At 54.4% G+C, this 27,148-nt stretch overlaps 1 protein-coding gene across 1 annotated transcript in view; it reads right to left on the bottom strand.

Moving 5' to 3' along the window:
• The window catches only part of SLC8A2 (solute carrier family 8 member A2), a 30,211-nt gene extending 4,912 nt beyond the window's left edge, over positions 1-25,299 (bottom strand). The window contains exons 1-8 of the mRNA XM_047712376.1: positions 25,174-25,299; positions 19,951-20,640; positions 15,149-15,813; positions 8,888-9,310; positions 4,575-4,678; positions 4,403-4,420; positions 2,851-2,975; positions 2,453-2,552 (exon numbers count right to left, since the gene is read on the bottom strand). Coding sequence (XP_047568332.1) covers positions 2,453-2,552; positions 2,851-2,975; positions 4,403-4,420; positions 4,575-4,678; positions 8,888-9,310; positions 15,149-15,813; positions 19,951-20,625 — 2,110 coding nt within the window. The 5' untranslated portion in view covers positions 20,626-20,640; positions 25,174-25,299. The remainder of the gene's footprint in view (positions 1-2,452; positions 2,553-2,850; positions 2,976-4,402; positions 4,421-4,574; positions 4,679-8,887; positions 9,311-15,148; positions 15,814-19,950; positions 20,641-25,173) is intronic.
• Between the last annotated feature and the right edge of the window lie 1,849 nt (positions 25,300-27,148).

Here is a 27,148-nt window from a genome sequence, read left to right on the forward strand (position 1 = left end):
ACTCTAGCGTGCACAAGCCACCGTGATTGAGTTTTCTGGTGTTTGCCGCTGAATGCATTTCTAATTGGCTACAGTGAGAAGTGGCCAAAGTCAGAGTGGGGAGAACACACTCTTGGGAGGGAAGGAAGATGCTATCATTGCATCTCTTGGGGGCTTTTCCTGCCCTGCTGCAGATCCTGCCTTGGTTTCCTACTGCCCTTATACCCAGGCCCACACTCCTGCGCTTGGCATCTGAGAACGTGCAGGCTCTGCTTACTTCTCTGGCCTTTCCCATCTTCTTCAGCCTTTCTCGTGGAGGGAGCCTCGTGGTTATGTCTGTGGCTCTGGGGCTACCTCTCTGGTGTCAAACCCTGAAGCTGCTGTGTGATCTTGAATCAGGGTTCTAACCTCTCTGAGCCTCCGGAGGAGGGCCCCAGAAAGAACTCTGCGTGCAGCATGGCCCACCTCCAGTGTGATGGTTAATGTTGAAAGCCCCTTCTAGTGCCTGGGGAGAGTCACAGATGCTGCAAACCAAGGCTGTCCTGCAAAGAGCTTATAGTTCACGCAGGGACGGAAAGGATGTAAGACAGAAGCACCTCTATGTGCCAGACGGAACACGATTCATCCTCCAAGGAGGTGAGAACCGCCCTTCTCCGCAGAGCCTCAAGGATCGAAAGGCATTTGTTGAACAAAGTGTAAAATGATCAAACACCGAGCCAGATACTTGGGGAACATCGGTTAAATGAGGTCATATAGGAAATGGACTTCCCCGCTGCCGGGCACTCCATGGTCCTCGTCATCGCTGTCACCATCAGGATGATTACTTATTACTGGTCTGGTTTCCCCTTCCTCCGACTCTTTCCTCTGATCTCATCTGTTGCTTTCTACAGACCCACTGGGTGACTCACGTTGGCTCTCCGTGACCACCATCTCACGCCTTCTCCTCTTCACTAAGCCCGGAGGGAGGGCTGTGACTCCCAGCTTTTTTGAATGGGAGGTTCAGTTCCTCACCACATTGTCACACCCCACACCAGCCTCTCCTTCTTCCTTCCACAGACTCCCAGAGCTTCCCCCACTGAGAATGCTCTGCGGGCCCCCATGCACTGAAATGACTCTGTGACTCTCCCCAAGCTCCCTACTGTGGCCCGTGAGGACCTGCACAGTCCTGACTCTGCCCACCGCCAGCTGCTTCTTTGTGCCTGAAATTAGTCACCCCACTTTCCCCTGCAAACTGCGCCATGACCCTGCTGACTTCCAGACTCTCAGTTTCCCTCTGCCTAGAACACCTCCCTGTCTCCTCCCTCTCCTGGCTAACTCCTATTCCAATTTGAAGACTCAGCTCAGAAGCCTCCTCCTGCAGGGAGCCCTCCCTGACCTTCAGGCTGGGTCAGCACCCTATCTGGGCTCCCACAGCCACATTGGATCCCCTGTCCCAGCCCCACCCACTCTGGGTTGTCACTGTCTCCCCTGCTGGACTGTGAGCTCTGTGAGAACAAGGCCCAAACTGTCATGGTTATCTCTTTGTCCCCAGCACTATCCTACACAGGGCTGAATCCAGAAAATCCCTCTGAAACAGATACTGAAAGAATGTGGCTTCAGAGAGAGACACCACTTCGATTCTATTAGGCCTCTGAGCTGGTGTCTGCAGCTCTGCTATCTGGTACTTTTCCATCTCCGAAGCCTGGTTTCTTTTGATCCCACCGAACAACCACAATTCCTGGTGTATTTTCAATTCCTACCAGTTAGGCCTCCCTGGAGGAAATCTGATGTTGTATAAGGGATAGAAGCCTTGAGCTCCATCTCAGCTCTTTCTGAATTCCTTGTGGAACTTCAGGCCAGTCCCTCCTCTGCCTCTGGGCCTCAGTTTCCCCAATACGTATCACAAAGGGCCAGTGTTGGTCTCCGGGATTGTCTGTGAATCCAAGTGTCATGGTGTCTCTGGCCACAGGGGGGCAGTGTGGGCCCGCCCGAGACCTAAGGAGGGAAACCAGCGCAGGTGGGAGAGAGCTGGGCGCCCTGGTGACCATCTCCATGGCAACAGAGGAATCCAGGCTGTCTGGGGAGGCCAAGACTTGTAACCTGGTCCCACCCTGGGGCTGTCTGATGAGAAAGCCTTGCCAGACGGCTCCTGCCCGAAGCTCTCCCCCTCCACCCGTCCTGAGATCTTTCTCTGCATGTCTCTCCGTCTCTCTGTCTCTGGCCTTCTGCAGTTTAGGCACTTCGCTCTACATCTCTCGTGCTCTCTCCACGTCTCTGTCTTTCTCCGTGGTTCTCTGTGCATCTCTCTTTGTGTGTCCGTCTCTCCTGTTTGTATCCATTCCTTATCTTTTCCTCTGTCTTTCCCTATCTCTTTCTTTCTTGTTTTTTCTCTTCTCTATCGTGTTGTCCTTCTCATCCCTCTTTCTGTTTCCCTCCCCATTCCCCTGTCTCTCCATCCCTCTCTCCCTCTCCTTTTTCCTCCCTCCCCACTTACCTGCGCTCACCGTAACGGCCTCTAAAAACTGTTCCCTCCAGGAATGAGTCCCAATCACCAAAGCCAAGTTGGTTTTCTTGATGAGTTTATCCACCGTGTTCTGAGGATGAAGGGATGGGGAAGAGATCATTGCTCATGGCCACCTCAGGGCACCCCTGAGGCTTCCTGTAGAACACTGGGGTTGAGGCTCACAGCCCATGCTCAGGGGTCCCCAACCCCCCACAGCCGGGTTCATAGCAAGAAGGGGAAAGGGAATGTTGCTGTCCATGGTGCTAACAGAAGGATGGGAGGATGGTCTTGGACCCCTGGCCACCCCTCCCTTGTGACCCCAACAGTTGATTCCTCCTGGACCCTCCTCAAGGAAATGACTCGAGGAAGCTGGGGCCCCAGAAAGTCACCTTAAAGTCATATGACTCCTCAATGATGACCTCCAGCCGGCAGTTTTCCCCAAGAACTGGCTTGCCCATCTCCGCTATCCTCCGAGCCTCTTCTTCCTCGGCTGTCAACTTCCTGTCTCCATCTCCTGCAGCATGAAGGATGGGGGTTAGACTCCAGGGCGGCCCACCTCCCTGGGCCCATGATGCCCTTGCTACCTGTTCCCACTGAGAAATAAAACTCTGTCTGCTGTCCTCTGGGAAACCTCCCTGGTGGTACGCCCCCAGCCTGCCCCAGTGTCCCATCTGACCACCATCTTCCCCAGCCTAAGACCCAGTTGGTCCATGAAGTTCAGCTGGTGGGCTCTGAGCTTCATATGGAAGAAGCTGTGTGACCTTGGGCAATGCCTTGGACTCTCTGTGCCTCAGTGTTCGTATCTGTAAAACAGGCACAAAGAGAGTAGCTACCTCATGGGTGCTTGTGAGGGTTTAAGAAGTTTATTCTGTGTGGTGCTTAACACAGTACCTGCTACACAATAAATAATCCCAAAGGGTATTTCCTTTGTTAAAATCACCACTGTCATCATTATCATCACCCAAGCTCTGAAAAACATCCTTGAGTGTGTCTGAGGTGGTGAGGAAAGAAGGGGTTCCCAATTTTGGTACAGATCTTGGACCCAGACCCAGCCGCAGCTCATCTCCCCAAAGCATGTTGGTCCTTTGGTCCAAGCCCAGTACCAACTTAACCCTAATTCTCAGTGGAAAGTCACCTCCACCAGGAACACTCTCAGAAAACTCTGCCAGCAATGACTTTTACTGTGTTAAGCTGCTGGGATTTGGGGCCTACTCGTTATGGAAGCCCCTACTACTTACCCTAAGATGATCTTTAGTCTGACCTGAGTCCTAACCCCAAACCCTAATTCTGATCTCAGCTCCAAAACTGCTCTGTCCCTTATCTTCAACCCACTGCCTCCACCCCCACCCCAATCTCTGACTCTGGCCCCCGTGTGAACCGTAAGTCCCCCAAAGTCACCTTAAACCCCAACCTAGACTTTGACCTAAATCTGACCCCAATTCTAATCTGACCCCACCATAAACCCAGATGGGATCCTGCCATACCATTCTCCCAACCTTATCTACAAACAAAACACGATCTTGGGGCACCTGGTGGCTCAGTCGGTTGAGTGTCTGACTCTTGATTTCAGCTCAGGTCATGATCTCAGGGTCATGAGATCAAGCCCCACACTGAGCTCTATACTGGGCATGGAGCCTGCCCAAGATTCTCTCTCACCCTTTCCCTCTGACCCTCCTACCAACATATACTCTCTCTCTCTCTCAAAAACAAAGCAAAACCATGATCTTGGCCTCCAAACCCCCCATTGTAACTCCAAATTCAAAAGGTCTTACCAACTCTGAGGTCAGTTCCAACTCTCACCCAGCCCTGAATCTGCCCTTATCTCACTTCTAACTTGCCTCAAATATGACCTGTAGGAGTAGCCTCCAGCTACTGGAACCCTCCCCTGAGACCTCCCTCCTGTGTCCCCCCTCCAATTAAAGCTCAGAGGCAACCACTCACCTTGATTGAGCAGCAGAGCTGGGGGGAGAGAGAGAGGACAGAGAGAAGGTGAGATTGCTTCCCTGGGAAGCTCAGATCCATGAGCCTGAAGGAGTACCCACTAATGGAGCCTCCAAGGGTCCTCCCACCCTGAACCCCTTACCTCTCCCACAGCCCACCCATCACCCCTCACCTGAAATCCCTCGCTTAAGCCACTGCGGCTGGCCCAGCTCGATGAAGAAATTATCCTTTTTCTCATATTCCTCGTCATCAACTATCTTTACCTGAAGAGTTTTCCTGAGGGGGGGAGGAAGAGCACCCAGCATAAGCCCCCTCCCCAAAGTTCCCAGATAACTCACCCACTGGCCCATTTTTTGAGCAGCCCTCCATCCCGGGGTCCCTAATCTCAGTTAATCCTCACAACTGCCTCCACAGGAAGGCTCTCTATTATTCCTGCTTGACAGAAACAAGCCTGGAAACAACTAAGGAAGCTGAGGTTTATTAAATACAACCTGAAGGATCCTGGTAAAACCAAAGTTAGAGTAGGTCCTTCCTCTGCTCAAAATGTTCACATGGCTCCTCTCTTAGCCAAAATAAAAACCAAAGTCATTACAGTGGCCCACAAGGCCCCATGCAATGTGGCTCTTTCTGGCCCCCTGCCCCACACCCCCTTGCTCACCCACTCCAGCTGCACTGGCCTCCTCACTGTTCTTTGAATATGCCAGGCCTGCTTGTGCCTCAGGGCCTTTGCACTGACTGTTCTGGCCACCCAGAACACTCTTCCCCAAGCTCATTCCCTCAGTTTCTCTGGATCTCTGTTCAAATTAATTTCTCATTGAAGCTCCCTCCCACCACCTTCTTTAATTTTGAAATCCAGCCCTGCCCGGACCCCAGCACACTGGCCCCCTTAATCTGCTCTATGTCTTCTTTGTTCTGTATCACCTTCTAACAAACCACCTAATGTGTGTGTGTGTGTGTGTGTGTGTTTTGTTTGTTTGTTTGTTTATGGTTTGCCATTTTCTTCTTCACATTAAGATGTAAGTTCCACCGGGGCAGTGACCCTTGTTCCTTTACATTCTTTTCTGTATCTCCAATACCTAGAACAGTGCCCGGCACATAGTGTGTCTTCCAGAAACATTTGTTAACTCTAATCCTTCAGCTCAGGAGACACTCTGCTTCCTGCCCTCTGTCCTGACCACTTCTGAGGGTTAACTGAGTGCTAACTGATTGTCTCAGCATCCCCGCTGCTATGGTAACCCAGGGGGTGACTAGGGAGAAACAGCCAGAAGTTATTTGTGCCCTCCAGGCACATAAACCACCCCCCTCCCTCACAAAGACCCTCTAACCCCAGAAGGCCCACAGCCCTGCCACTAACAGCTCTTTCAGCTGTAGGAACCTCGAGGCCCGGCCCCAGAACCCAGAAACACAAACACCCAGCCCACACAGTCACCCGGCAGAGGAAGCTCAGCCAATCACACCGCCCACACCCACACACCATCGCACCCCGCAGCCATTCCCTATGCAGTGGCAAAATCTCACAGACCAGATGCCTGTTAGCACAACACCCCCACCACAGCCTCGCGACTTCGCCAACCTGCAGAGCCCCACTGTGGTACCATGTAGACTCTCCTTCCTTATATCTCCCTCATTCTGCCTTTTGGTGTCTGTTTATTTTTATTCCCTTCAGTCTCTCTCTTTCTCCATCTCTGACCCTCTCTGTCTCAGGCTCTCCCCCAGCTCTCTGCCTTTCTTTATCTGTGTTCTTTTCTCCCCATCTCTGTCTCTCCGTGTCCATAGGATGGAATTGCCAAAGTCAACACAACTCAAGCAAGGGGCTCTCAATCATACAGTCTCTCAGTGGACCCATCTCAACAAACGGAGGCACAGGACACAGCGACACCCATGCCGAGACAGATGCACACAAGACAGTCATGTGGGGACATATGCCCACCTCCACCCTCATCCCCTCCTGGTCTCAGGATATTTTAAATTTTCTGTGGGTGAAAAGAAATGGCCGCCCCCAACCTCAGGAGCGGGCTGGGAGCTGTCCAAGGTGCTGGAACGCCGTGGCAAGAAGCAGGGTCTCTGGAGACATTCTCCTCACACACTGTGACACGCAGACAGCTGCCGACCCGGTGGCACGCTGACAGACAGGGTGATACACACACACACACCTCCGACGCTCACACTCTCGCAGACACGCCATGATCTGCTGACATGCGGTGACTGACATGCAGTGACACGTGTGCCGACGGGCGCCCTGACAGGCATGCCCTCAGGGGACCCAGGGAGGAGAAACCCAGCTGGCAGGGGACAGCAAGAGGGACTCGAGCTAGACAAAGGCAGGACTTCCTGAGATCAAAGGAAGCAGTCTTTCTCCCCAGTCTGTCACTCTGTCACCCTCATGCCTGCCTCCCGTTTCCTGGAAACCCCGCTCTCCCACCCTCTGCAGCCACTGATCTCGAACCAGTCTCCTTTGTATCCTGTCTCTTGTGCTTCTCTCTGACCCAAACTCTCTTCTCTCTGTCGCATCAAGAGGACCTCTTCTTCCCTGAGTCCCACTGAGTTTCTCTCAGGAAGAAGGTCTCTCTTTCTTCCCCACATCTCACTTCCCTTCAGGCTTCCTGGATTATAGCCTTTCAATCTCCCTGGAGCCCTCTCTCCCCAAATTTTTCAGTTTCCTTCTCCCTTTGTATCAAAGTTTCTGTCTTTCTCTAACTCCATCTCTGTCTCTCCATCTCTATCTCTCATCTTCTTGTCTCTGTCTCTCCCCCATTCTCTCCCCACCACCCCGTCTCTGGGCGGCTCTCCTCCACCTCGGTGTTGATCCTGCCTGGGGCCGCCCCTCCAGCCGGGCTGCTTCCAAGCACCTCTAATTAGCGCCTGCCCGTGAGAGGAAGGATGTGTTTCCCTAAACGCTAATTAGCCTCCTGTTCTCTGTCATCTGAAGCCACAGCTGGAAGCTTGGGCGGGGACGTGGGTGGGGGCGTGAGCAGAGGGCGTCCCAGCCTGGGGAAGCCGTGTGGGGAGGAGAGGGACTGTGGGGTCGCAGCAGCAGGAGGTAAACGGGTTAGACTACAGGAAGGACCAGAATGAGCAGAAAGACAACTTTTCCCATTGCCTCTGCCTCTTGAATGTGATAGATGGGGTCTGGGATGGTGCCCTCAGCCCTCAGCCCAAGTTCTCAGCTCAAGCCAGACACAGAAGAGATGGAAAGGCACGGAGAGTCCGTAACTGAAACATAACCCGAGTCAGAGAGCTAGACACTGAAGACCTAGATCTAGAGATTAACAGAGACCCAGAGATAGATTGCCAGGAGCGAGACACGAAGGAAGGGATGGAGAGGCGGGGAGAGCAGTGAGAAGCTGAGCCGAGGCCAAGGTACAGAGGCAAGGAGGAGGAGGGGGAAGGGAGTGCGGCGGGGGCTGTGCTCAGTGGGAGGAGCGTGGGCGGCAGGAGGAGGGAGACAGACGGGCGTGCGGGGGCGGAAGGGCTCAGGCAAAGCGGGGAGGCGCCGTCTGCCTCCCAGGCAGGCAGCGGGGGACGTGAGGCTGCAGGCACACAGTGGGGATACTCGGGCATCTGTGTAAGGGGGTGGCCGGGTGTCTGGGCGTGAGACCAGCCCTGACACCGTGTTTTAGCGAGCGTGTCTGTGGCTTAGTGATTCCGCATGTGCCAGCGTGTGTGTTGGGTGTGTCTGTATCCAGCGCACTTCCCCAGACCCCACGCCACCTTCCGCAAATCCAGTGTCTTCCAGTGTCTTCAGTGTCTTCTCTGGCCCTGCGCTTACCTTCCCAGGCCCCCACAGTCCTACTCGGTCTCTTCCCAAAGCCTAGCCCACATTCCCCTTAAGTGTCCGGCCATTTCCCCAGGTTCAAGTGTCCTCCCACCCACAAGCTCCACCCTTTCCCTAGTCCCGCCCCAAGCTCCGCCCTCTCCCCTTAGGTCCCGCTTTCTTCCGCCTTCCTTGTCCAACTCCTTGGGTCCCTTCCCAGACCCCATCCATCGGCTTAGGCCTTGCTGCTTCTGCATTTCCATAGGCGCCGCCCCATGTCGATTGGAACCTCCCCTCTTGTCCACGAGGCCCCTCTCCTCAGGCCACATTCCATCCCCACTAGCCACAATTAAATCCTCTACACTCCTCTCCCCAGGCCTCTGTCCTCCTTCTTCTCCTCTCTCTCCTCACCTGGCCCTACTTCCCCGGGTCCAGCTTCCTCTCCTCAAACCAGCCTCTTTCTCCCCCGCCCTTCCCACGCCCAGTCCCTTCCTCTTAGCCCCGCCCCGTCACTCCCGCCTCGCCCCTGTCCCGCCCCCTCTCTGAGCCGTGCCCCGCCTCACCACTCAGGCCCCGCCCACCGCGAGGCGAGACACGCCCCCCAACTCCGCCAAGGCCCGGCCCTCGTCCCGCGACCCCGCCCACTCCTGCGGCTCGCCCACTGGTCGGCCGCGCCCACGTCTCCGGCCCCGCCCCATCTCTCCGCCGAGTCCCCGTCCCCGCGCGCTCACATGGTCTCGTCGTCGCCGAACTCGAGCTCGCCGCACGCGTCCTCGTAGTGCACGCCGCCGCCGCGCGCCGTGCCGTCCACCGTGCGGTACGGGAGGCGCACGGTTCCCCGCGCGCCCGAGCTGCGCACGACGCGCACGTCCACGGTGCCCATGCACTCGCTCACGTGCAGCAGGCGGTCCTGAAAGGAGAAGATGCCCGCGTGGTCGTCGTCCAGGATGGTGACGGTGGCCAGCAATGGCGCCACCAGCCGTCCCTTGGGGCGCCCACCGCCGTCGGGCTCGAACATGCCCTGCGCGTCGCCCACGCGCAGGTTCAGCAGCCGCACGAAGAAGTGTTCGTCCTCCTCAAAGATGTCGTCGTCGATAATGCCGATGCGCAACTCCTTCTGTGTCTCGCCCGGCTTGAACACCAGCGTGCCCTCACTGCGGCGGGAGGGGTGGGAGGGGGAGAAAGAAAGGGGTGTATGTGGGTCCCCTCTGTGGGAAGGAGGGGAGTCAGGGCATGCTTCCTGGAGAAGGGAAAAGCGCCACCGAAAACTCCCGAGTATGAGGATGGACAGGCATTACGTAAATAATACTGAGGATGAATCAGGGTGGGCTTCCGAGGGTGGGAGGGAAGGGGCTGCAAAGGGGGAATAAGACAGAGTCGGTCCCTCCCTCATGGAACCCATGAGGATTAGGAACGCCAGCATTAAATAATGTTGAAGATGAGATCGGTGCCGGCTTCCTGGGGGGGTTTCTAGTGGACAGCAATGCTCCAGGCAGAGGGAACAGCACATGCAAAATCCCAGAGTGGAGAGAGCCTGCAGTATTCCATAAACACTCTTCTCCAACCTTAATGGGCACACAGATCCCCTGGGAGGTCTTGCTAAAATGCAGATCTGGTTCAGCGGCTCTGGGTTTCAAGATTGCATTTCTAAGTCACTCCCACAGATGTGGACTCTCCCATGAAGGATACAGGGGCCACACTTGGGACTAGCAGGGATGTGGGGCCCAGAGCTGACCTTATTCACACTTCTGATGAAAACCTTTGAGTCCTCCTGAGTACGCTCAAGAGAACGCCCACACTCCTTAACTTGGGGTCATTCATTCATTCATTCATTCAACAAAGACTCCCTGAGCATCTTCTCTGTGCCCTGTTCTGGGTGGTGCTGGGAACAGAGGGTGACGAGGCCCTGTCTTCACAGGGCTCACCACATTCATAGGCCCGTGGGAGAGCCATATCGTGGTGACAATTACACATTTAATAATTTAATTACGGTCCATTCATTCAACAAATATTTACTGAACAGCTGTTGTGTGCTAGGCACTATTCTTAGTGTTGGGGAAACAGCAGCAAGACCAGATCAGAGGGGCGCCTGGGTGGCTCCGTCAGTTGAGCATCTGCCTTTGGCTCAGGTCATGATCCCAGGGTCCCAGGATAGAGCCCCGCGTGGGCTCCCTGCTCAGTGGGGAGGTTGCTTCTTGCTCTCCCACTCGCCCTCTCATGCTCTCTCTTTCTCACTCTCTCTCTCTCTCAAATAAATAGATTTTTCAAAAAGAGATGGATAAACAGCAAACATATAATAAAATGTCAGGTAGTGATGGTGTTATGGAGAAAAATAGAGGAAAACAGAGGAACGAGGGTAGGGAGTGAGATGTTGTGTTAGAATGTCAGAGAAAGCTTTTCTGAGGGGTGAGGTTTGAGCAGAGACTTGAGGGAGGTAAGGAAGGGAGCCATATGGAGGATATCTGGGGGAAAAGTATCCCTGGCAAAGGGAACAGCCAGTGCTAATGTCCTGAGGCAGGAGCAGCTTGGAGTATTTGAGGAGGCAAGTGTGGCTCCAGTGGAGGGAGCAAGGGTGGGGGGAAGGAGATGAGGCAGATGACATCACAGAGGAAAAAGGGCAGATGTCAGGGGCCCCAGCTGGGAATCTGGTGCTTATTCCAAGTAGGGTGGGAAGCATGGCGGGCCTCTGAGGAGGGGAAGGATATGAGCTGGCTTAGGCCTAAATGAGCATCAGTTGTGTAAGTCTCTGAACATATGTGAGATGCTCTATAATGGGGCAGGGGAAGAAATGAGATAATGATGGCAGAGTAGTCAGAGTGAAACTTTGCGGGAACAGGGAATGATGGGCTCCTGGCAGGGCTGTAGGCATCAAAGTGACCCTGGGATGTAAATGCACCTTGAAAATCTACAATTTCTCCTCCCAATCCATCCCAGAATGCGCCAGTGACCCCATTTCTGAAAGGTGTTATATGATCCATAAGTGTTCTCTGTCATTACTGTGATCAATTTGATAAGAAACAGGTCCTGGGCTCCAGTTCTCCCAAAAAACTTCAGCTGTGTGTGTGTGGGGGGGGGGGTCAGAGAGACCCCAAGGTTCTGGCAAAGAGGTAGAACCAGATGATAAGACTGGGAGGAGACAGGTAAGGAGCTCCCTATGGCTGTAGCCTTCCTCCCTGGAGCCGCTGTCCATGGTAGCCGAGGCACCCAGCCGGTGAGCCCACCTGCTCTGAGCAGAGTCTCACCGCTCTCTTGGCTTGTGTGATCTCTGCGGTTAGGATCTACGGCCCTCTGAACCTCAGGTTCCTCTTCTGTAAAGTGGAACTAATAACAGTGTCTACCTCGTGGCGGGCGGTGTTACAAGGATTGAGTTATAAGACAAGAAAAGCACTCAGCACAAGTCAGCTAGGGATATTTGCATATTCGGATTAGAATCTTAGGGGCGCCTGGGTGGCTCAGTGGGTTAAGTGTCTCACTCTTGGTTTCAGCTCAGGTCATGATTTCAGGGCTGTGAGATCGAGCCCCATGTTGGGATCCTCGCTCAGAGTCTGCTTGTCCCTCTCCCTCTGTTTTTCCCACCGCATGCTCTCTCTCTTTCTCAAATAAATAAATAAAATCTTTAAAAAAAAGATTAGAATCTTAGAATCCTACAGTTATGGGATGTTAGAAATGTTAGCTTAGGTGGGGATTTTAGCACCAACTTTACCAAATGGTTAAAGGGACATCACTGGTAGTGGGACAGGCGGGAGTCATGGGCCTCCTGGTATAATGGACCAAGGAGAACATTGCATCGCTTGCATGAATTCTGGCCAAAAGTGCATCACCTGAATTTAATCACGAGGACACATCAGACAAACCCAAACTGAGGGTTGTTCTACTAAGTAGCCTGTCTTCAAAAGTGTCAGGGGCACGAAAGTCCTAGAGAAGCGGAGGGATGGACCCAGACTGAAGAACTCTAAAGAGACATGACAACGAAATGCAACATTTGGGTCCGGATCAGATTGGAAGAGAGGAAGGGAGGGAAAACACAGCCACAAGATGTTACAGGGACGACGGGCGGGGTGGGAGGGGGATACAAACAGGGACCGCAGCCTGGGCATTAATATTGATTCGGTATTACATTTTCTGAGTGTGGCAGTCAGATTGTGACTGGGGGGGTGGCTGTCATAAATCTTAGCAGGGGCACACTCAAGTATTTATAGGTGAGTGGTCATGCTGTCTGCAAGCCGTTCCCATCTAGCTCCACAATGATTAATACTAGTATATATTAGGGAGGGTGAGTGAAGGCAAACAGGACAGCAAATGAACAGTTGGTGACTCTGGGCAAAGGTGATATGAGGGTTCACCAAACCATTTCTGCAGCCCTTCTGTGGGCGTGAATTTTTTCCAAAATCAAAGGTCGGAAAGACAAAGAACATGGGGATTTTAGAAACCAGGTATGATAGAAATATAGGAGACGGACTTGTGTTTCAACACTGGATGCATAAATTCTGAAAAGATGAAAATGTGAGAACCAGCACATGGGAGACTGTATAGGTGTGGAGTAGAATACCCAAATGTGGGAATCCTGGAATCTTAAAACTTTAGACCCTTAGCATGTTAGGATTATAGGTGCTTAAATCTCAGAATCTTGGAACAGGTGTGCTCTTCTGGTGCCTCGGAGATCATATTAAATTTGGAGAAACTGAGGCCCATGGATCCTAATCCATAAGATCTCTGTGGGCAAATGAGAAAATGGCTTCCCTCCCTCAAGACTCTTTATTTCCATGAATCAGGACATTGTCATAATAGACATATAAATCTACAATGTCCACTATGTGAATAGAGCTTTCTTAGATGTGGTACTCTTAGGCAGTGCACAACCTTAATAACTGTACATGACATCCCTGAATGCCCACACTGAAGCAGGAACTTGCTCAAGAAACAGGTTCCAGGACTTGGACTGGAACCCAGTTGTCCTGCCTCCCAGTCCCGGACCTAAGCTGCACTGATAAGTGATGCCAGGCCTGTGACCGTCACCTGGGATAGGAGAGCAGGGACAAGAGGAAGGTGTCAACTTTGCCTAGCTCTTTGGTTCCACCACTGAGCAGCATTTACTCCTACACTTCAGACATCTCAGTACTGAGGTCATTTGCATGTGAGAGAGGCACCTCTGATCCCAGCAGGTGACACCCGTCCTCACTTTCTCCTGCAAAACCTTTGGTGGGGGCAGCTGCAGACTAGGGGGGTGGGTAGGAGTGGAAGGGTGAAGAGGTTGAGTGACAGCAATCCCCAGTATGGTGAATGCTTCTTCTTTAGTCTAAGGAAGCTGGGAGATGGAGGATGGTAGGGAGAGGGGGCGTTTGGTCATGGGTGACCAAAGGGATCCCATGTTACAGGATGACAGGACAAAGATCCTGAGCCCCACTCAGGAGAAGCAGAATGGAGGGGGAGGTGGGAGGGTGGGAGAAATGAATGGGGATGGGCAGACCAAAGGACCTTGGACTGACCCGAGGTGGAGGGAATGATCTACAAATGCCTGAAGCCGCCAAAATATTGGAAGATTGGAAATGCCTCGGCAGAGGCAGGGGGAGGCTGGGGCAGAGTGGTGGAGCTGAAGATTCATGAAACCCAGAAACTCGGCCCCAGCGAGAGAAGAGTTAAAGGGACGAGGGCGAGCAGAACTGAAGATCTACAATTAGGTCCGCCTTAGCTTTACCCAGGGAAGAGGATGAAAGGGAGGTATGGCAGACTACTTGGCAGGTGGAACCGGGGAAAAGCTCAGTCATCAACACTCTCTCCCGTCTTCTGCCTTAATTTCTTCACAGCTGACATTTTTCTGTCTTCAGTGTCTACTCCCTGATGGCCCGTCTTTCCCACGAGAATGTCAGCTGCTTTTGGGCAGACGCTTGACGTATTTCATTCACTGCTGGTCTTCAAGGCCCAGATCCGTTTCTGGCACATAGTAGACCCGTGATAAACGGTTGGTATTATTATAGAGAACTATGACAGACTGCACATCCGTCAACAAACTACACTGTAAAACTATCGTTCTTGAAAGAGTGTGGTATGGACAGAAGAACTACAAACAGATAAAGACTTTTGTGGGTCACGTGAGGATAGAGAAGTTATCTTGTTTACTGTTCTGTGTTTTGTTGTTGTTGTTGTTTTAAGGTGGGGAGGGCCAGAGGGAGAGGGAGAATCTTAAGCAGCCTCCGCGCCCAGTGCGCAGCCAGACAGGGCTCTGTCTCACCACCCTGAGATCATGACCTGAGCCAAAATCAAGAGTCCCAGGCTTAAGCCCACTGAGCCACCCAGGCGCCCTAACTGTTCTGCGTCTGAAGGTTGTACCCGACACATAGTAGGTATTCAGTAGGAACTGCTGAAGGAGGGAAGATTACAGATCTCCTCAAAGAGGGGTGAGGAGAGGGACGGGGGTGGGGGGGGACACAGAGATACAGGAGGGTACAAAGGGGGGGCTTCTTTAAGGTGCCACCAAAAACCTGGGGATAATTTGGATCCCGCCTCTTCCCTCTTATCCCATTTAATTTTCCCACCTAGCACTTAAAATCCCTTGATATTCTTAATCTATTTAATAGTTCATTGCTTTATTGCAACTTGAGGATAGGGGCCTTAGCTGTCTTGTTCACCACGGTACACCCCCAGGTATACAGTAGCTGCTCAATAAGCATTTTTACTTTAGTCATGGTGTGTTGGGGGAGGGGGAACTTGTCCTACCCGGTAACATGACATAGAATGAGCTGTAATCATGAACGCGGGGTGGCGTCAAGCGGAAGAACCCGCAGGTAGTCGGTATGCCGAGAGGCGGGACAGCCGCGCGATCTGGCAAGCGCTAGAAGAGCGTGCGGTGCCAAGAAGGCTCTCAGCGGGAATGAATGAACGAACCATGAATGAAAGCCGCGGATGGATGGGCGCTGGAGGCAGCCCTGAGCCCGGCGATCGCGGAGGCCGCGGGGTGGGGGGCGGACCAACGCCCTGAGAGCCCGCCAACCCACCTGTACTCGTAGTCGGAGCCGGCCTTGGCGGAGCCGTCCTCGGTGCGGTAGTCCACGTAGAAGGTGCTGTTGCCCTCCCCGCCTTGGCAGGTGACGGACAGCAGCACGGAGCCACAGTTCTCCAGGCAGTGGTAGAGGCTGGGCTCGAAGAAGATGCGGCTGGCGCCGTCGTCCTCGTCCTCGCCGAGGCCCTCGGACGGGGAGGCCCTGCGCGACGCGTCCACCGCGTGTCGCCGCAGCACGTTGCCCGCGCCGGTCATCAGCCGCGTGGCCTGGATGCGGTAGAAGGCGCGGCTCTTCTGCTGGTGCAGCAGCGCGTAGTAGTTGGCGATGCCCACCAGCTGCTCCAGGTCCTTGTCCGGGTGCTTCTGCTTGAGGTCCTTGAGGATCTGGATGACCTCGCGGCGGCTGGCGTCCAGCTCGCGGGCCTCGGCGGGGCTCGGGCCCAGGCCACCCACCTCGCCCGGTACCTCAGCGCCCACGAACGTGCCGTCCAGCTCGATGCTCTTGGGGGGGTCGCCCTCGGCGCCGATGATGATGCCGCTGCGCGGGTCGGTGCGGTAGCGCTTGTACACGTACTTGTAGAAGAGCAGCCGCTTGTCGGCCATCCAGGCGAACACCACGCACACCGGGAAGAAGACGAGGGTCAGCAGCGCCTCCCACACCTGCGGGTGGCCGCGTGGGTCAGGACCGCCGCGCCGCCAGGGGGCGCGCTCGCCGCCCCGCCACCCCGCCGCCCCCCGCGTCTCCCTCCCGGTGGTCGCCTGGCGCCCCCCGTCAGCGCCTTCGCTCCGCATCTCCCCGCATCTCGGTCCCTGCCCCGCTTCGTCCCCTCTCTGCTTCCCTCTTTCTCTCCCTGCCTCCGTCCCATTCGGCGCCGGTCGGTTTTTGAATCTGTTTTCCTGTCTTGTTGCTTCTGTCTCCTTGTCCGCCTTTTGTATCTTTTGCAGATACCCATCTCTCTCCCTTGTGAGATGCTTCGCAGTTTCTCTCCCCCCCCCCCACCCCGCCTCTTTCCTGGTCGCCTGATGCATGCATGCCTCCATCCGCTCACCCGTCCACCCGTCCACCCATCCGTCCGTCCATCCATCCATCCATACGCCTTTTATCACGTTGAGAACCACGCCCACCTGCCCCAGTGCCGGGAACCCAGCTCCCCTCAAGGGGCAGAGCCTCTATCCCTTCCTGCCTCTCTTTCCTTCCATTTTTTTCTCCCTGCTCTACTTCCCCTCCACCCCTCCTCACCTGGGATGCCCCTGACTTGTCCAAACCCCACCCATCACCCAGGGCCTGCTCTCCACTCCACCTCCTACTAAAGCTCCCTGATTCCCTCTCACCTCCCCTCTCCCGCCCTCCCTCCCTGGACCAGTGACTACAGCCTTTGCCAGACTCTCCTTAGAATCTGGCCCTTAGGGACGGGACTTTGACTCTAAAAGAAGCAAAAGTTGGCTCCCCTTACAGCCTCATACAGCAAGTTCCCATGTTTATATGCTACCTCCCCAGAGAAACAAGGCAAGGCTGAGTCCAGATCCTGGTTCTAGAAGAGGGAGGTCTGGCTCAGCCTCTTGCCTGTAAGGTGGGGGCGTCCCCAAGACTGAATGAGCTTATGTACCCCTAACACTTAGCACTGTCGGTTCCTGACACGTGGAAAAGACTCAGAATGTGAAATTAACATTACCATTATTATACTAGCACTCACTGAGGTCCAGGACTCAGTCTGCAAGTAGTTACCTTTCTCATTAAAGATAAGGAAGGAACCATTAAAGGTTATTTACCATCAGAGGGCCCCCAGAGGTGTCTTTAAAATGGGCCCAAAAGGGAAAATATCTTTTCTGATCCAATGCCCACACACCTTGTCACTGTATTTACTGATGGCTCAGAGAGAAGGGCAGGACTTGGAAACAGAGCCTCACAAGGCCACCAGGCAGGTCTGTGAAAAGCAGCTGAATTTTCTACACAAGCTGTAAAATGATCTCTGGCCTTGTGTTCATTGCACTGGTCACTGTGTATATCGCAACAGGATTCTCCCAGACAGCGTCCAACCCCTAAGATTGGCTCTCCCCCCACCCCACCCCTCGCAGGTAAATAAAAGGCGAATCTAGGAGACTCATATCTTCCTTCCAGGGCACCTACTACAAATGGGCATGTTGACTTGCCCATCCTGGGAGGGACGTGAGACAGCTTCAGTGGACAGAAACACCCCCAAGAGGGGGCGTCTCCAATCTGGGGTCCTTTGTGAGCTGCCACCACGATTTGGGGGGGGATATCTGGTCCAGTGACTCATGGGGCAGCCCCACACAATACACACCTGTCCCACGTCCTGCCTGACCTCAGAACCTCCCGCTGGACATGTGCAGTGGCGAAAAAAACCTGCTTCTAATAATTGGAGTCTAGAACTCAGATCTGTTACATGTATATGAAGTATTTTCCTGATGCTCTAATATATGCTGAATGCGCTTATTTTTAATCTTGTGGCTACCCACTCCTCTGCTCAGCTCCTTGCATGGAACGTTTCCTGATCTTTTTCTTTCTCTTAAACCCAAACTTATTCGGTAAAAGTAGGTGCTGGCATCTGGTACCCACACCATGACTTTTAACGTAGCTGTGCTGAAGCATTTCCATGTGGAAATGCACATGGCTCCATCAGACATCGCTTTCCTTTATATCAGTTTGGCCATTATACAGACTTTCGGATAGCCAACAGCACAGGCAAGTTCAGTAATGGGAGGAATCACTCACATTTACTCTGTCCTAGGCTTGCTGTTCTGAGCTCTTCCATGTGTAATTTGATTCCCCACACCACCCTCTGGAGTCAGTGCTATGCTGACGCCCAGGTGACAGCTGAGGAAACTGAGGCACAGACAAGGTGAGGAACTTGCCCAAGGAACAGCTGGGGAGCAGCAGAAGTGGAGTTTGAACCCAGTGTGTCTGGGTCCAGGGTCCATGCACTTGGCTACTGGGGGAGAAGGCCTCTCTCCTCTCATCTAAGAATTTCACGTCCAAGTAAAGGGTAACAAAGCATTTGCTAGAAAAAGGGAGCACTCGGTATGAAGGGTCAAGAACCAAGGACCTGATCTAAGCCCTTCCATGGTTCAGATATAAAAACTGAGGCCCCGAGAGGGGCCTTTGCCTGAGGTCACACAGCACTTCGGGAGAGAACTCAGAGCCAGACCCATCTTGCTGCTCCAGTTCTCTACATTGAGGAGGAAGTGGCACCATCTTGATCTCATGCCAGTTCCTTCCATTATTTCATGAAAATGTCCCATAAGCCTGGCCTCCACGTTACTCCCAAAGGGATCCCCCATGGCGACTTCTCCACCCAGAGCTGTGATATTTTCAAGCTTGTTTTCTGAGTCTGAGCCTGGCTCTCTCCTCCACCCCCATCCCTACCCACTTGTCGCTCATGGTATCTAAAATTCTCTTCATAGTTTTGCTGTGAATCCTCATCAAAGACCATTTTGAAAACCCAAGCCAGTATACCATCCTTTCTATAAGTGCACGAGAACCGTGTGACGCAACCTTCTGTACTTTTCACCATGACTGCCAGGAGACTCAGCATTCTAATCATTATTCAGCTACAGTAAACGTCTCTCTCTCCCTCTCTCATCCCTGTCTCCTGGTGTTACCGTCTCCCCCTTAGCTCACCTGTGGTTTCTGGTCCCTCCCTCTGCTTTTACATCACCTGCAAAGAATTTTTATACTTCTAACTTCAGCTGCTTCCTGGAAAGAGACTAGAATTGGCAGAACCAGATAGATTTGCGCAGAGAGATTATACACATGTGTGAAGGAATTCTGGGTAGCCTGAAATAAATTATGCATGTGTGTGAACGAATTAGGCCAGGCCCATAAATAAATTATGCAAATGTAGATGGCAGTCCTGGGGTTGTGGGAAATGAATTAGGCACATGTTTTAAAGGAAGACTAAGCAGAATGTGGTTAAGACACTGGACAAATGAGAGGCAAATGATTATGGGAACGTGGGTGTAAATTATGGAGTGGTGGGGCTAAATTTTGTTGGAATAAATTATGGAAAGTGGCCTTTGCAGTGGACTGGGCTTATACCTACGTTGGACTGGATTGCGTATAAATTACAGTGATGTGGCATAAATTATCCTACCATCAGCAATCAATTATGAATAATGAATGAATTATGCAAATCACAATTGCATATCTGGCCAATACAGAGCTAGATTACACAGATGTGGGCCTACGTCTATGCAGGCCCATGGATACATTATGCAAATTGTACCAAGTTACCCAAGTTGATTAGCACTGTCAGAAAATACAAGGCTGGATTATGCAACTGTGGCATGAATTATGCAAATGGAGGTGGTCTTATTATAAAGACAGGAATAAATTATGCAAAAGACAGGGAGGGTAAGAAAACATGTGAACCTACCTGGCAAATACCTGGCTAGACCATGAAGTGGGTGCGGTATGCATTACACAGATCTCAAGGACTCTGTTAACGCATATGGCACCAAAGTGAGAGCTAAAGGGGTCCCTTCCAAATGGGTATAGTGTAAAATGTCACCCCCCTCTGGGTGGATGAGCCCTTTCCAGGGCCTGCAGAGCCATCCAGACATGGCTTGGGCACACTCGATGGACTCTAGCCCCAACTTGCCTTTAATATCCCAATGCCCTCGTGCAGTGTACAACCTGCGCAACCATACCGGGAGGCCCTCCCAGATGTGAGCATGCATTTCTGCAAATACATGAATGGTCTCCAAGCCCAGGGGGCCACCCCTCTGGATTTTGCAGACATACATGCACCAAGGAGGTGTCCATGGGTCCTTGCTCACCTGGACCACACCCGGGGAAAAGACAGCCAGGATGAGATAAAGCCAGACGTAGGCGAAGATACTCCAAGAGGCAGTGACAAAGAAGACTCTCAAGTGCTTGATCTTGCGGCTCTCACCGGCTGGGATGACATAGATGCACACGGCAATGACCACAAACATGTTGAAGGCAGCACTGCCCACAATGGTGCCTGGGCCCAACTCGCCCGCCTGGAAGTTGTGGCCGCAGACCTCAATGACGGACAGCAGGATCTCAGGGGCTGAGGAGCCCAGGGCCATGAGCGTGAGGTTGGACACCGTCTCGTTCCAGATGCGGACGGTGCCCACGCTGGTCTCACCGTTGGCCTTGGTGATGGTGATCTCCTTCTCCTTTGACGTGATGACCTCGATGGATGCCATGAAGCGGTCGGCGATGATGGACACACCCAGGAACATGTAAACCATGGCCACGAAGTAGACCACAGCTCGTGCCGCCTTGTCCCCCAGGGACGGGTCATCGGGCTCCCAAACGGGCAGCAGGACCCCTGGCTGGCAGCGGTTAGAGCCCTGGCAGCCCCCTGTGCTGGCGTCACTGTCATTGGCTGGGGGAGGCGGCAGTGAGGGGGTTGGGGTGGCCGCCGCTGAGCAGGGGGTTGTCCCCAGGAGGAGTGCAAACCCCACTAAGACCAGGGGAGCCATGGAGGGTGTTGGGTCCTGTGGGGGAGGAGGAAGAATGTGGGTGAGGAGCATGGACCCCTCCCATTTGCACAGGAGCCAAGGCTTGTTGGGAGTGGGGCATGGGGGACAAGCAGAGGGCTGACAGAGGGAGGATGGGGACAGAGGGAGATGCAGAGAGACAGAGAGGGCCAGACAGAGACCAGGGGAGAAAGATAAAGACAGAGGAGCGTCACACGCTGCTGGCGGAGTGTACGTTGGTCTCTCCACTTTGGGGAACTACAGCTGAATATGCCGTGTCCTAGGACTCAGCTGTTCCCACTCCCAGGTACATACGCACCCGGGAGCCCTAGGTCATGTGTCTGCCAAAAGACACATCCTAGAATGTCTTAACAGCTCCCGTCTTGAAACAACCCAGATGCCTCTCAGCAGTAAATGGAGAAGCCCAGCACGGAGCACTCACACCAAGGAATGTTATAGGGTTCTGGAAAGAGAACAGGCTGTTGGCCTGCCCAGCCACACAGACGAATCCCACAGACAAGGGAGGAATGAAGCCAGGCCCCAGAGAACACAGAGTGAATAATTTAGTGGGTGAGGCGAGGGGCTGGAGGCCCTCTATTCATGAGGTAAGTCTCCTGGTTTCCGACTTGGCCCCCAGAGGGCTCCTGCTCAGAGTCTGGGACGTCTGTCTGTCTGTCTGTCTGAGAGGGGCTGGGGAGGGGCTGCTGGAGGGTCTCGCACTCACATCATTCCCTGCAACCATGGCAGGTGTCTCTCTCCAGGAGCCCCCAGGTCTCAGTGAGGTGCCTGGGTCTCCAGCAGCTGTGACATGAGGCCCTGTGTTGGGCTTTTGGTCTCATTTGTGGGTTGTGGGGTCTCTCTGGTTTCAATACTTCTCCAGCCTCCGATCCTGGCTCTGAGTGGCTATCTCTGTGTCTTGCCTCGGTTCCCTTTAAAAATGCAAACTAGGGGGCGCCTGGGGTGGCTCAGTTTGTTGGGCATCTGCCTTTGGCTCAGGTCATGATGTTAGGGTCCTGGGTTCGAGCCCCATGTGGGGCTCTGAGCTCTGTAGAGTCTGCTTCTCCCTCTCCCTCTGCCCTTCTCCCCAGCTCATGCTCTCCCTCTCTCAAATAAATAAATGAAATCTTAAACAAAACAAAACAAAACAACAACAAAATGCAAGTCAGTTCACCTCCTCCCTCTGCTCAGAACCCTCCATGGCTCCCAACTCAGTCTCAGCTAGAGTACCACAGTCCTCGCCCTGGCTCATGAGGTCTCACAGGATCTGCTCCCCTTATTCCCTCTCCGGCTTCGTCTTCCCCTGTCCCCCTTGCTTGCTTGGCCCCTGCCACAAGGCTCTTCACATACTAGACAAGTTCTTGCCTCCAGGCCTTTGCACCTGCTATTTCCCCTTCCTGGGATGCTCTTCCCCACATATTCACTCTCTCCTCTCCGATTCTTCACTCAGACATCACCTTCCTGAGCTCTTGATTAAAAATGACACCACCCCACTTCGGGGTGTCCCTAGCTGGTTCTTCAGTGGAGAGGGCCAAGCTCAAAGGTCAAAAGCTCATTCAAAGCCCCCCAGCACCAACTCTGGTTCCATTTCTCTCTCCAAGAGTGGCCCGAACTCCCAGTTCCTCTGCCCCACTCTTGCATTGCCTTGATAACCCAGTAGCCTATTAAAAAAAGGGGCGCACTGAGAGAAGAAAGACAGTCCTCTGAGCCCACAACTCCCTGATCCAGTGTTGGCCAGTGCCTCCGGGTACCGGGTATCATGTCTGAAAGTTCTTCTCTGAGTCTAACCCACAGCCTGCCCCCAAAACACGCCCACGTACTCACGGGCAGGGAGCTGGCTCCTGGGGGAGGGAGGCAGAATGTTGGCAGAACTTCCCTGAGGAGTGTGTGTGTGTGGGGGGGGGTGAGGGGGATTCTTAAAGGGCCACCACACAATTAGCCCCATCAGCAAGGCCCCTAATGATACATCCAATTAGCATCCCCCTAATTAGCAACAACTTAGGCATAATTACAAACCCACCAGGATCCAAAGCAAAGACTCACTCTCTTCTCCCTCCCTTCTCCCTGGCTTTCAGGAGTGAGGAGGGCCACCTGGGAGTCAAGAATTCATCTCAAGCATCGAACTCCCTCTATCATGGGAGGGCCCTGGCCTGGAAAGTGCCCCCTCAAGTCCAACCACCGTCCCTCCCGGTGAGGTCCTCTAGGGAGACCAGAGTCTGGCAAAGGGTGTCCTCACGCCTACCCTCCTTGCTCAGGGGCTGGGCAAAGAAGCCTGCCTTAATCCCTTTTCCTGTAAAACCTGGTTTTCTTTCACTGAGGCCTTAGGGGAGGAGGGGTCAGACAAAGAAAGTGCGAGATAAATATTTGTGAAATGAAGAACCATGAGCTCTGAGTCCTGTTGCCGGGGGACAGCTGGGCTTCCTCTGCTAGACGCACCCGCCTCTGCCTCTTTCTGTCCGTCCACCAGCAGCCCTGAAACCTAATCTGAGTTTAGAACCCAGGGGCAAAAGGATCAGGTTGAGGCCAGGGTAGGAGGGCCGATGGTGGCATCTCTCCCTTTCTCCCCACTCTCGTGGGCAGGCAGCCAGCTGGGTCAGTGGCGAGTACCCCAGGTCTGCCTTACATGCCTCTCGGGGGTCTTGGAGACCTTCTGCCTAGAGTGGGACTGTAGGTGTAAGTGGGTGGGGGGGCCTAGTCTGGCACGGCAGGTGGGACCTCTTCCCTCCCTCTTCTCCCTCACCTTGGCAAGAGAGGTGGCGGTTCCTGGTTGTGCTCTGGTGGGAGCAAGTATTGCCCGCCACCCCTCGGAGGGATTTTGAGGTGGGGACACAGGCTTCTAAACACACCCACTTATTGCTCCGGTGGTGAGCCAGGCTCTCCCAGCACCACACCACATCCTGGCCTGGGGTGGGGGTGGAGGGGGCCACACATAGTCTCCCTGTTCAGGACCATGACACTCTGATGGGTAAACTGAGGTCCAGAGGGGGTAAAAAGCTTGGCCAGGTGAAGCAGCTTCAAATCAGAAGCAGGGGCAGGGGAGGATGGAAACGCAAGGCATGGGACTCCTAGGCTGGTGATCTTCCAAACCCAGCTGGGCCCCACGTGGATCCTTGAGGACCTCACCCCATCCCAGCCAGGGCTACAGGGTAGGCTCTCCCCTTTCCCCTGGTGACTAACTCTCACCCAGCTTCTCTAGGGTCCACTTCCCCCAGGAAAGAAGAAGATGTACTGGCCAGGGAGCTCCAGACTCAGAGGGGCCCTCTTGGAGCCCCCAGGGGATGGTGGAGTAGCTTTGGAGAGCCACCCCCACTGAGAGGTCTGAGGCTGGCATGCCACAAGAGGGATGGAAGTAAGGCTGCAGAAAGGACTGGCCTGACCCACCCTGGTGCCTAGTGCTGTGCCTGGAGTAGGCAAGGTGCTCAGTAATCGTCCGAGGAGCAGATGAGTGAAGCAAGCAATGGACAAAGGGTGAGAGGCGTAGCAGTCAGACTGTAGGAAGGACCGGTCTAGTCTCTACGAGGAGGAATGGGAAGGCAAGATGGGAGGACTGGTGCAGTCTCCACCACAAAGGGTAGAGGGTAGACTGCAAGAAGGACTGGCCTCCGGATGCCAGATACAAGGCAGGGGAGAGGAGAGGAGCTCTGTCCTCAGGGAGGGGATGGGGCACAAACGAGCCAGGAGGATGGGCAGGGGCTCGGCTGAAGAAGGGAGAGGACTTCGGGGGACTCCGCACCTTCTGGGGGAGCCCACTCTGCGGGAGGGAGAGTCTTCTTCCTCCAGGTCTCCCCCTTGCCAGAGGCGGGGACAAAGGTGTGTGGGAGGAGAGTTAACCAGCTACCAGGGAAGACAGAGACAGAGAAACAGAGACCTCATACCTACAGACGGAGATGGAAAGAAGGAGGGAGAGGGGCAGGGAAGAGAGAGGGAGACACCCACAGAGACAGAAGAGATAGAGACACAGGAGAGGAGAGACAGGAGAGAGACAGGGACACAACACACACAGATGGCGAAAAAGGAAGGCAGAAACAAACCAGGGACTCAGAGACAGAACCCTGAAAAGACACAGAACAGACCCAGGCACAGAGGGAACCAGAGGGGCAGAGGCGAGAGTGAGGGACCGAGAGACAGGGACACAGGCAAAGGGACTCAGAGAGGCGGCCAGACTCTGCAGGACAGGACCCCCAAGAGATGTGGAAAGACAGACAGAAGAGACCCAGACGCAGGAAGGCAGGGGTAGAGGGAGAGAAGGCGAAGGGGGACTGCCCCAGACGGTGCCTCAGTGCCCCCTCAGTGCCCAGGAGGCACCCCCTCCCCAGCCGGCCATGCTCCCTAGAACACAGGAGGAGCTGAGGATGTTGGCTGCTGGTGGCGCCCCCAACCCACAGAAGGAACCTGGTATCCCCACCCGGGATATGCAGCCCCCCCCCCCAACCTCCATAAATGAGCTCAGGGAAAAGCCGCTCCTGGCTCCTGAAATGTCCCCCTCTACCAGCCCGCCCAGGCAACACCATCCTTCTCCCACACCGCCCCTCCTCCCCAACGAGGGTCTCTTACCTGCAGCTGCAGCCTGGAGCAGGTCCCCCTAGCACTGGGCTAGCAGTGGTGGGCGACTCCGCCCGACAGAGAGAGAGAGAGAGAGAGAGAGAAGCTGGAGACTGAGAGGGAGAGCCAGGGAGGAGGGGAGGGAGAGGGGATAGAGGGAGGAGAGGAAGAGGGGGGAGGGACACGGGGGAGGGGGAGTCGGGAGAGAGGGAGGAGGAGGGACGGGGGAGAGTGCTGGGAGGGAGGAGGAGGAGCCATAGACCGAGGGGAGGAGGAGGAGGCGGGGAGAGGGGAGGCTGCCGCGGGGCGGGGGAGGCTAGGGGAGGGGCCTGGAGAGAGGAGGCTGGGGGGAGCCGGAGCTTCCCACCCACCCTTCAGGTTCAGCACCATAGACAGGGGACAGCGGCGGAGGGTGCTCGGTGTGTGCGTGTTGGAAGGGGTTGGGGGTCATTCCGAGGCATCCCTCCTCCTCCCCAACACACACAGACTCTGATCCATACAAGGGCCAGAGAGGCACGAACAGCTACAAATAGTTACAGGCTCACAGAACCAGGAGGAGGGCAAGAATGTTTAACCAGAGTCAGATCCAAATTCACATGCTGTGCCTCCAGACAGAACCTCGCCCAGCGGGCCAGAAACAACCACAAAGGTACCCATTAATAATAGTAACAACAGCTACCATTCACACCGCCTTACCACGTGCCAGGCGGTGCTAAACATTTTTTTTTTTTTTTTTTTTGGTAAGTGACTGACAGGTGTTGACACAACTAGCCCTCCGAACAACCCTTGAGATAACATTGTTAGCCTCATTTTACAGATGGGGAAATCGAGGCACAGAGTGGCCAAGCGGAGCTTTGGGCTCTGCATCCTTAATCACTCCACGGCACGGGTGGTCCCACATGCAGGAGCGAGTGACGAGTGGTCAGCGGCGAACTGCCAACAGCCGGGCGAGGGGCCGAGTCTGAAAACACACAATCCTGAGCCCTGAAGGGGACACATGCTTCAGACTCACACCATCACTGACTAAACTCACCGAAATCCCACGCCGGAGTCCCACTCCCACCCAGGACGGGAGGGGATGCAGCTGAGGCCGGCGGCAGGAGGGAGGAGACCCCGCCCCCGCCACTGTGCCCAACGCCGGTCCAGGCTGGACAGCCTTGGGCGGGCTGCCAGCAAAAGGGAGGCGGTTCAGCTCCCTGCAATTTCCCACGCTTGGGTCCAGGGTTCTGGGAGCTGACAAGGGCGGCCAAGGATTGGTGGGCTCCTGCCTCCCTAAAAGCCCACCTAGTGGCTTGGTCTTTATGGTCAGTGTGGGTGATCAGACCATGGGGTGGACTTCCTTGGTAGGAGGTAGACAGATGGCCAGGATGACTGGGGGATCTGCCCCCTCTGCCCCAGGAAGCAGGAGTCCCACCCAAGCCCTGTCCCAAGGACGAAAAAGCCCACCCTCCCCACCAGCCTGGATCCCGCTCAGGAATTTCTTCCCCAACAATCCCCCCTACCCCAGAAACTATTCCTGGCCTGTGGGGGAGGGCAAGAGTTCTCCTGATTCCTACCCTCCACTGGTCCTGCAAATACAGGCCTTTGCTTCCTTCTCCCTTGCCTTAGACAGGGCCACAGGAGGGAGCAATTTCTAAAGGCCTCCCAGCTTTGGGCCAGGGAAATCAGCCCTGTCTCAGACTCCCTAGTTCCTGGACCCCCTGGGCTTTCCAGTCTTTTCCAGTCCAATCAGGTCTAATCCTGGGCCTTTCAGCATGGCCCAGCAGGGGTCTTTCCCTCCTGGGTTCCATCTCAGCATGCCTCAACTGGGATCTAAACTCAGTTGCTTTCTGCTGGGGTCTGACCTGGGCCCTTGGCACAAAGTCTAACCACAGTAATTTGTTGGGGGTCCAACCTCAGCATTATTCATGGTGGTGGTGGTGGGGTCTAGCCTCAAACCCTTTGCTGCAATTTGACCACAGTTTCCCACAACAGCCCTTCTCACCTA

This window comes from Lutra lutra, chromosome 17, assembly GCF_902655055.1.
Source record: "Lutra lutra chromosome 17, mLutLut1.2, whole genome shotgun sequence".
In the NCBI taxonomy this organism is placed as follows: domain Eukaryota; kingdom Metazoa; phylum Chordata; class Mammalia; order Carnivora; family Mustelidae; genus Lutra; species Lutra lutra.